Source organism: Pseudorasbora parva, chromosome 17, assembly GCF_024679245.1.
Source record: "Pseudorasbora parva isolate DD20220531a chromosome 17, ASM2467924v1, whole genome shotgun sequence".
Classification (NCBI taxonomy): domain Eukaryota; kingdom Metazoa; phylum Chordata; class Actinopteri; order Cypriniformes; family Gobionidae; genus Pseudorasbora; species Pseudorasbora parva.
The window spans coordinates 44,034,300-44,044,377 of record NC_090188.1 but is presented as its reverse complement, the minus strand read 5'-3'; the positions used below and the strand labels follow the sequence as shown (position 1 = coordinate 44,044,377).

Genomic DNA, 10,078 nt, shown 5'->3' with positions numbered 1-10,078 from the left:
TCGGAATGAAAAGTGCATTATAAATAAAATCTATTATTATTATTATTATTATTATTATTAGAATATAGAACAGATCAGGTCTGATAGGTCTATGAATATTGAACTAGCGGGTTGGCTGATAGCTGAATATTCAAACATCATGATAAAATGAGGTGGTCGCTGAGCTTCTTTGAGTATAAAATTGAGTCATAGTGGCAAGCATCCTCACACAGAGTCTACACTCCAAGATAGATCTGTCATGGAAATGTCTAATTGGGGAAGGACAAATACAGATTATCAATCAATCCAATACTGCTTTCCAAACAACAATTTGTCTTGTAGCAGAAGTATCCGACCTGAAGTGGAGTACATTATTGTCTACATTTTTGTTGCTGTAACATCAGTGTTCACCGTGTTTCTGAACCTGTTGGTGATCATCTCCATCTCGCACTTCAAGCAGCTCCACACTCTCACCAATGTGCTGATCCTCTCTCTGGCAGTGGCTGATCTGATCGCAGGACTGATTCTCATGCCAGTCCAGGGAATGAAACTGATTGAGCCATGCTGGTACTTTGGAGAAATATTTTGCTCAATATTTTCTCTTATTCTTTATGTGGTTGTCACAGCAGCTCTTGGTAATATGATTATTATATCTGTGGATCGATACATTGCTGTGAATGACCCTCTGCGATATCCAATGAAGGTCACCAAAAGCAGAGCTATTGTTTCTATTGTTGTAAACTGGTTATTCTCCTTCATATATAATTTTTATATGTTGTATGAGATTATACTGAATCCAGAGAGAAACCACACATGTATTGGAGAATGCATAATTTCTATTAATGTGGAAAATGCAATTCTAGATCCCTTTGTTTGTTTAGTTGCACCTTGTTGTATAATTATTCCTTTAAATGTGAAAATCTGCTTTGTAGCAAACTATCAAGCTAAGCATTTCAATTCCGTCAAAGACAAAAAGATCAAATCAGAACAAAAGGCTGCGAGAACCTTAGGGATTGTAGTACTGGTTTATCTTCTTTGCTGGATGCCATTCTATTTAACTTCTCTTTCTGTTGGACATAATGAAAATGATTATCTTATAATTAATGTAATGGGTTGGATAGTATCCATGAATTCCTGTATGAATCCACTTATATATGCAATGTTTTATCGATGGTTCAGACTGTCAGCAAAATACATTTTGACCCTGAAAATATTTGAACCTTCATCAGCAAACGTAAATATCATGCAAATGTAAAAGGAAAAAGAACATTAGATGACATATAGTTGCTGTTTTGTTGTTTACATATAATTATGGTGTCTAACATGAACACTGTGAGCATTTTTGTGAGTGAACCTTTTTTGTGAGTGACACTATCTACCTTTGCTTTGTTCGAACATGAAAGCACAGGAAAACTGCAGTGATGCAGATGGAAGATAAATGTTAAAAGAAAATGTAATCTTTGCCACACTCAAGTAGTTATTACAAAGATAATATTTAATTTAATGAAAGAAATCTACTTTATTAGAAGCAAACAAGGTACAATATACTTTAATGTATGACCATGGTAACTGTGCTGTAAAACAATTGAGACAAATTCACAACATGAGCTTAAATGACTGATGATGGGTAAGAGTGATGTCTATTCATTATTGTTAAGCTCTTCATATCTCTTGTTTTTGCCTGTTTTTTGCCTTATAAAAAGGAATGAACCAATTAACCAGTTATGACATCCAATTAGTTATGCCCTCATTTTGTATTTCTACATTGTGTGTACAAGCCTGTAATTTTTTTTAAATTCATTTCTTTCACCAAAGTTTACAATATGCATGGCATTAACATGAAGTATATTTAATTTTGAACTTGCAGAAATGTTTCATGAATAGTTTCCTTTGAAATGTAGTCCATTCAGTTCCTGAAAAAATAAAAATATATTTTGGAATAACATTTTCAGTTTCATTTTTATAAATTTATGAAGGGAAAGATGTTATTATTCATTAACAGTGTCAATCAATCCTAAATGTGTTTAGGCTAAAAGCTCTCAGTGATGTGTCGGGTCCTCGCAATAGAAGCAGCACTGATACATTTTACAGAAATGAGTGGGAGCCCAGCGTGCCTGTAGAATTCTTTATTTCTGTTTTTGTGAGTGACAGAAAAACTAAGGCCTATTTAGCACTTATGACACATCGAATCTGCTCCATACTAGACACAAAACCAAGCTGTGATATGAGGTCAAACATATACAGCTGCTGCTCATATAATTAGAATATCATCAAAAAGTATATTTATTTCACAAATTCCTTTCAAAAAATGAAACTTGTATATTATATTTATTCATTACACACAGACTGATATATCTGAAAAGTTTATTTATTTTAATTTTGATGATTAGAACTGACAACTAAGTTCAATATCTTGGAAAATTAGAACATTACTTAAGACTAATAAAAAGAAAAGATATTTAGAAAATTTGGAGAAACTGAAAAATATGAACATGAAAAGTACGAGCATGTACAGCCATCAATACTTTGTTGTGGCTTCTTTTACCTGAATTGCTGCAGCAAGCATGGAGTCGATCAGTCTGTGGCTCTGCTCAGGTGTTATGAAAGCCCAGGTTACTCTGTGGCCTTCAGCTCTTCTGCATTGTTGGGTCTGGCATATCACACCTGGCTCTTCGCAATACCACATAGATTTTCTATGAGGTTAAGGTCAGGCGAGTTTGCTGGCCAATTAAGAACAGGGATACCATGGTCCTTAAACCAGGTACTGGTAACTTTGGCACTGTGCAGGTGCCAAGTCCTGTTGGAAAATGAAATCTGCATCTCCATAAAGTTGGTCAGCAGCAGGAAGTATAAAGTTCTCTAAAACTTCCTAGTATATATGGCTGGGTTGACTTTGGACCTTAGAAAATACAGTGGACCAACACCAGCAGATTACATGGCTCCCCAAACCATCACTGACTGTGGAAACTTTACACTGGACCTCAAGCAACGTGGATTGTGTGCCTCTCCTCTCTTCCTCTGGAGTCTGGGCCCCTGACTTCCAAAGGAAATGCAAAATTTACATTCATCAGAGAACATAACTCATATAATCATAAGCCAAGGTGACACGCTTCTATCCATTCTTTGTGAATCTCCCCCACATTTTTAATGGGGTTTGTTTCACAATCCAGGGTGCGGTTATCCCTATTGCTTGTACATTTTTTTCTACCACATCTTTTCCTTCCCTTCGCCTCTCCATTAATGTGCTTGGACACAGAGGTCTGTGAACAGCCAGCCTCTTTTGCAATGACCTTTTGTGTCTTGCCTTCCTTGTACAAGGTGTCAATGGTCATCTTATGGACAACTATTAAATCATAATATTTAAACATAAATATGAAAAAAAAACATTGTTTAATGGCCACAACAAGTATAGTAAGCTACAGATAGATGTCATGTCTGAGCTGGATTTGAGCGAACATCATTTTACTGGTGAGCAGTTCATGAGCGCTAACTGCGAATTATTGAGCCGAGTCAAGTCAAGTCAGCTTTATTTATATAGAACTTTTACAATGACATTTGTTTCAAAGCAGCTTTACAGTGTTAAACAGGAAATATAGCAACAGAATTTGATTCGGCTGTACAGTCTCTCTGGAGAAAATGGTGGTTATCAACTCATTTCAATTTATCAATGTTAGTTTTAACATGAGTCACACCGGTCCGCTTTGCTCATTATAGGCTCGTTCTCGTCAAAACGCCCACATACTAAAAAATGGTCGAGTTTAAATCGGGTTTGGGCTCATAATTACAGTTAATGTGTCAGGACGGGCTCGGACACAACATGCATGGGCTAGACTGTAAAAAAAACAAATGCACGTAGTGTCCGTGACGTGACCCATAGGATTCCGATAAGCCGTTCTAAAGCTTAAAGTAGGGGCGAGCTTGGCGTTGCCATCTTGCGAGCGAGTCATCACGCGTCACTCCCGGATAACAGAAAATGGGCAAATAGGCAGGACAAAACTTAGGTGATGCAATGACTATAGATGGCGGATAAATGGCTATCACCTGTCCACGCCCTTAATTATGCAGAACTTTAAGGTTATAGTTATAAACCCCCCAGACCAGGCTTGCACCAGGCTGTAAACATGTTTTTTTCTGCTGTAAAGTTGAGAATTTTAACATGGGGCTCAATGAGATTATGCTCCCTTCTGGAGCCTGTCTCTAGTGGCCAGTCGATGAATTGCAGTTTACATTACTTCCGTATTGGTTTCAAGAGAGATCGCGGGAGGTTGCCGCTTGGTCAGGCTTGATTTTTTGAGTCCAATCTAAACTCTATGTGTCAGTAGCCCTCCCCCTAGGAGCGCCTCCTGGAGCTCCCAGGAGGACCTACCTGTCGATTGTAATCATCAATAAGGGAGTGATCCAGTATGTCCCTCGCAGGAACCCAACTCCTCTCCTCCGGACCGTAACCTTCCCAGTCCACCAAGTACTGGAATCCGCGTCCCCTCCGTCTCGAGTCCAGAATACGATTTACCATATAGGTTGGTTCCCCATCTACGAGATGCGGCGGAGGAGGAACCGGGCCTGGCGGATTAATGTGGGAATAAAACAGGCTTTAATTTGGAAACATGGAACACGGGGTGTATCCTCCCGTACGCAGGAGGTAGTTTGAGGCGCAGGAGGTAGTTTGAGGTATGACAGGAAACAGGCCTATAAAATAGGAGCCAGTTTATTACTCACGGAGCGGAGAGGAATGTTTCTGGATGAAAGCCACACCTTTTGACCCACGACGTAGATGGGAGGCTTAGACCGGTGGCGATCGGCTTGGACCTTGGTGCGCGCACGCACCTGGAGCAGAGTCTCGCGGGCTCTACTCCATGTGTGGCGACACCTCTGGACAAAAGCGTGGGCGGAGGGGACCGTGACTTTGGACTCCAGACTGGGAAAAAGTGGTGGCTGGTACCCTAAGCTACACTCAAACAGCGAGAGGCCCGTACCCGACACTGGTAACGAGTTATGAGCGTACTCAATCCAAGAGAATTGCTGGCTCCAGGACGAAGGATTCTCGGAGGCTAAACATCGCAACCCTCTCTCAAGATCTTACTCTGGGGGTGAAACCCCGAAGACAGACTAACCGTCGCCCCCAGTAATCTACAGAATTCACGCCAAAATTTAGAAATAAATTGGAGCCCCCTGTCGGAAACCACGTCCATCGGAAGGCGAAAGACGTGGTCAACGACAGCTACCGCTGTCTCCTTAGCCGAAGGTAGCTAAGGGGATAAAATGAACCATTTTCGAGAATCGGTCCACGACGGTTAAAACAACCTTCTTGCCCTGTGAGGGCGGGAGGGCGGTGATGAAATCTAGTGCGATGTGGGACCAGGGTCTCGAAGGAACCGACAGCGGTTGGAGTAACCCATCCGGAGGGCGATTAGACGTCTTACCCATGGCACAAACTGAACAAGCCAAAACAAATTCCCGGACGTCGCCAGCCATACCTGGTCACCAGAATCGTTGCTTGACCAAAAATTTTGTTCTATTTACCCCTGGATGACAAGCTACATTGGAACAACGACCCCATCGTATCACGTCGAACCGAACCCCCTCCGGCACAAATAACCGACTCGGTGGCCCACTGGGCGGAGACGTTACCCCTTATAAGGCTCTTGAGTTTGGAAAATGCAGCCTCGGCTGCACCAGACCACCTGAAGACAGTTCTGGAAGAGGTGAACGCCGTCAAGGCGCGTCTAGTTGGCTGAAATTGTGAATAAAACGCCGATAGAAATTGGCGAATCCCAGAAACCTCTGTAGGGCCTTACGGGAATCTGGACTTGGCCAATCTATCACAGCCTTAAAGGGTTACTTCAGCGATTAGCATATGGCTTTGTATCAGTAGAAACCCTGGAGAATATTCAAATTATTGTGCTTTCCCCCCTCATATCTCCCTGAGACAAGAGATTTATGCATTTTATTTCTGGAAAAATTCCTCCTATGATGCAAAATGACGATTTTTGCATCATAGGAGGAATGTTTGCCCAGAGGCTAAAGACTACAGCCAGCAGAGGGAGCTATTTCCGCATGTTTTAAATCCGCGCATGGGGGATGGGAGATTACACTCAGCTGGCAGGGAGAGCTCAGTTTGCAGACAGGATCATTTAAACGGAGCTATGGTGAGCAATGTAAGTCTTTTAACTTCTCAAATTCATTTCTATGAAAGTTAAGCTTGCAAAGGCATGAACTGAAAGGCGTGCCAGACTGAACTCCTGTGTGAATGTATGCCGCGAATGTAGTCGCGATTCCCTCAGCTCTCATCACTCGTGCAGTTAGTGCTCAGGGCTGTGACACTCGCGCGGTGACTCACTCATTATATTGAACAGACACGTTCAGTTTTTAATTGTAGTGTCTTCTCTAACTTAGTCACAGTAATGAAGTTGGTGGTGTTGGGAATGGCCTCACAGGGCAGCGAAGCATTCTGGGAATTGTAGTCTTTCATCCCCATGGGACAAAAATACATTTTCTGTCTTTTCTCAGTCTAGAAGACACCAAATTCAAAAATAATTTCACATTTCTACTACATTGATGACCCAGTTTAAATACAGATTCATCTTCCCAGCACTGAAGTACCCCTTTAACTTTGTCAGGATCCATGCGCATTCCCTCGGATGAGACGATATAACCCAGGAAAGAAACAGACTGTGGATGAAATGCGCATTTCTCCGCCTTGACAAAAAGCCCATTCTCTAGCAACCTCTGAAGCACTAGTCTGACGTGTCGGACATGCTCTCAAATAGTCGCTTATCTATTTTCTAGAAATACCTGATATTAACCTGACTTTTAATTAATTAAAGTTTTGTCGCCTATACAGAAATTGAACAAATTTACAGCAAATACAAAAATATGTCAGCAAATTAAGTTGTGGCGCTGTGAGATCCAAATTTAATATCTTGTATGACTTCCATGAGCTTGAAGGACTGCATCCATGCGGTTTGGCAAGGATTCATACAATTTATTGATGAAGTCATCAGGAATAGCTAAGAAAGCAGTCTTGCATGCCTCCCAGAGTTCATCAATATTCTTTGGTTTCGTGTGTCCTCTTTCATCCTACCCCACATATGCTCAATGATGTTCATGTCTGGTGACTGGGCTGGCCAATCCTGGAGCATCTTGATCTTCTTCGCCTTGAGGAACTTTGATGTGGAGATGGAAGTATGCAATGGAGCACCGTCCTGCTGCAGAATTTGGCCTCTTTTATGGTTGGGAATAAGAGGTAGCTAAGATTTCTTGGTATTTTAGACTATTGATGTTGCCTTCCACCCTGCAGATCTCTCGCACACCCCCATACTGGATGTAACCCCAGACCATGATTTTTCCGCCACCAAACATCACTGTTTTATGGGTGAATCTCGCATCCATTCTGGCTCCAGTAGGTCTCCTGCAATATTTGCAGCGACTGTGGTGTAATTCAACAGAAGATTCATCTGAAAAATCCACCTTCTGCCACTTTTCCAGCGTCCATCCTTTTAGCAGGCTGTGGGCCTTGGCAAATGCCACACGGTTTTTCAATTGTCTTTTGTTTAGTGCTGGCTTCTGGGCACTGATTCGACCATGGAGGCCATTTCGAGACAGAATCCGACAAACTGTTCTGGTTGACACAGGGACTTCGGGTGACCGGGTCTCGTGGTGCTCTGCTGTAGTGGAAAATGGGCTGGCCTTGGATTTTCGAGCCAACAAACGGTCCTCTCGAGCAGTTGTCTTGCGGGGTCTGTCTGACCTGGGCTTGTCAAAAACGTCTCCAGTCTCTTCAAATCTTTTTTTTATCCCCTGTACTTGACGCTGAGACACATTGAAGGTGTCTGCCACATCAGCAGTGGATCTGGTCTTCAGCCTCTTGATAATCAAAACTTTAGTCTCAGGGTGAATCTTAGGCATGTTTGCAGAGGTCTAGTTGCAGTTGATGTGAAGGTCTAGCGTACTGGGGTTCTTTTTATACACACTTGAGACCTAATTGATCCATCATTAGTCACAGGTGAAGCTCATATGACAAGGTGACAAAACGTATGTCTTTGCAAAAATTGACTCAATGGGCTTTACCAAGCTGTGAATATTAGAATAATTTTTGAAAGATTAAGATTTTGAAAGAAGGTCCCTCCTCCCAAGTTTCTCGCAGGACGTCCAGCACCCCCCGTGGCTGGCGCCCGTAGAGAAGCTCGAAGGGGGAAAACCCCGTGGAGGCTTGGGGAACCTCCCGCACGGCAAATAAGAGGGGTTCTAACCACCGATCCCAATTTTTGGCGTCTTCCTGCACGAACTTACGGATCATGGATTTAAGTGTGCGATTAAACCGTTCGACCAAGCCGTCCGTTTGTGGGTGATAAACGCTTGTTCGAATGGACTTAATGCCCAATAATCCGTATAGTTCGCTTAACATACGGTCACATAAACGCCGTGCCTTGATCAGTGAGGATTTCTTTTGGGAATCCCCACCCGGGAGATTAGTCGAAACAGTGCGTCCGCAACACTCTTCGCGGAGATGTTGCGGAGGGCCACTGCTTCCGGATATCGTGTTGCGTAGTCCACGATGACTAACGCAAAACGATGGCCGCGTGCGGATCGCTCTAATGGCCCGATGAGGTCCATCGCAATTCTCTCGAAGGGGACCTGCATTAATGGAAGTGGGCGCAACGGCGCTTTTGGGGCGGCCAGTGGATTCACCAACTGACATTCAGGACAAGACGCGCACCACCTGCGCACATTGTCATGAATGCCTGGCCAAAAAAATCGGGTCATTAGGCGATTCAGCGTGGCCGCCTGTCCCAGGTGGCCCGCCATCGGGTTAGAGTGAGCCGCCTAGAAAAGCATTTCCCGGCGGCTCTTTGGTACTAATAATTGGGTTGTATCTACCTTTGTTTGAGTGTCTTGGGTCACTCGATACAACCGATCCTTTATTATGGCAAAATAAGGATAAGTGACGGGCAAGGCGGGTTGAAGAGACTGGCCGTCGATAGAGCGGACCTGTTGGAAGGCATTTTTTAGGGTCTCATCTTGTGACTGCTCTAGAGGGAAGTCATTGCGGTCCGAGAGAATCAGTCTCTCGATCCCGCTCGGTTCCTCTGAAGCTGTCCCCACGGGTCCCGTTTCAGTCTCGCCAAGCTGCACTCGCGCCGCCCCAATCCTAGCCTTTTTCTCCCAAGCGGCACCCGCACATAACGACCCCAATAAAGCCGGAAAGGCGGGCCAATTCATCCCCAGAATTAGCGGATGCCGGAGGTGTGGACTAACCGCCAACTCAACCCTATGTTTTTCTCCCCTAAACTGTATCGTGACTGGGACAAGCGGATACTCCACCACATCCCCATGCACACACCGCACCTTAACCACGCGGCCTGTATCCAATGCCCCAGGCTGCATCAGGCTTTGGTGGATTGAGGTTTGGTTACATCCTGAATCCACCAAGGCCTGATATGTAACCCCCTTGATACTCACAGGAATTTGGTACTCTCCTGCTTGATCGGGGGTGGTCCGCTGGAAGTCCGGGACCCGGATCATTGTCCCGACGTCCATCATCGGACATCGGTCCACAAAATGCTGCGGGTCGCCGCACCGCCCGCAGGCCAGCCCAGGCCTACCCGCCGCCCCTGCGTCACAGTTTCAGTCGGGGAGTGGGTTGGAAAATGAGCGGGGGTGGAGAGGGGGTGGAACCGGATCCATTATCCCCACCCGACCCCAGCAGCCCCGCCCCCCTGGACGTGGCCCTCGAACTCCCGAAGTGCCCAGGGCCCATCCCACCCCGGCCTCTGGGGGGAATGCGAGGAGGGCCCGGATGGCGGGACCTAGGGAGAGGGACAGGGCGAGAGGGAGAGACAGAAGGGGGAGAGAGAGAGGGAGAGGTTAGTAGGGGTTCGCCGACCCCCGGGCACGCCACCAGGTGGTCCTTCGCCAGATTGATGGCCGTCGTCAGTGACGTGGGCCGGTGGCACTGGACCCAATCGGCGGTCTTCTTCGGGAGCCGAGCGATGAATTGCTCCAGTACCACCAGATCGAAGATGTGGTCCACGCCGCTTCCACCGGCCAGGAGCCATTTGCGGCACGAGTCCCGGAGCTGTTGGGCCATCGCTGAATAATG

The 10,078-nt window shown here is 45.0% G+C and overlaps 1 protein-coding gene across 1 annotated transcript; it reads left to right on the top strand.

Annotated features, from left to right (window-relative positions):
* The first annotated feature begins 244 nt into the window (after window positions 1-244).
* Window positions 245-1,234, top strand: LOC137045563 (trace amine-associated receptor 13c-like). Its single transcript, XM_067422271.1, has one exon. It carries the CDS (start codon window positions 245-247, stop codon window positions 1,232-1,234), a length of 990 nt encoding a protein of 329 aa, XP_067278372.1.
* The last annotated feature ends 8,844 nt before the right edge of the window (window positions 1,235-10,078 follow it).

Bases quoted from the DNA above. Each gene is read 5' to 3' on its own strand.
- LOC137045563 (XM_067422271.1), top strand. From the start codon at position 245: ATGTCTAATTGGGGAAGGACAAATACAGATTATCAATCAATCCAATAC.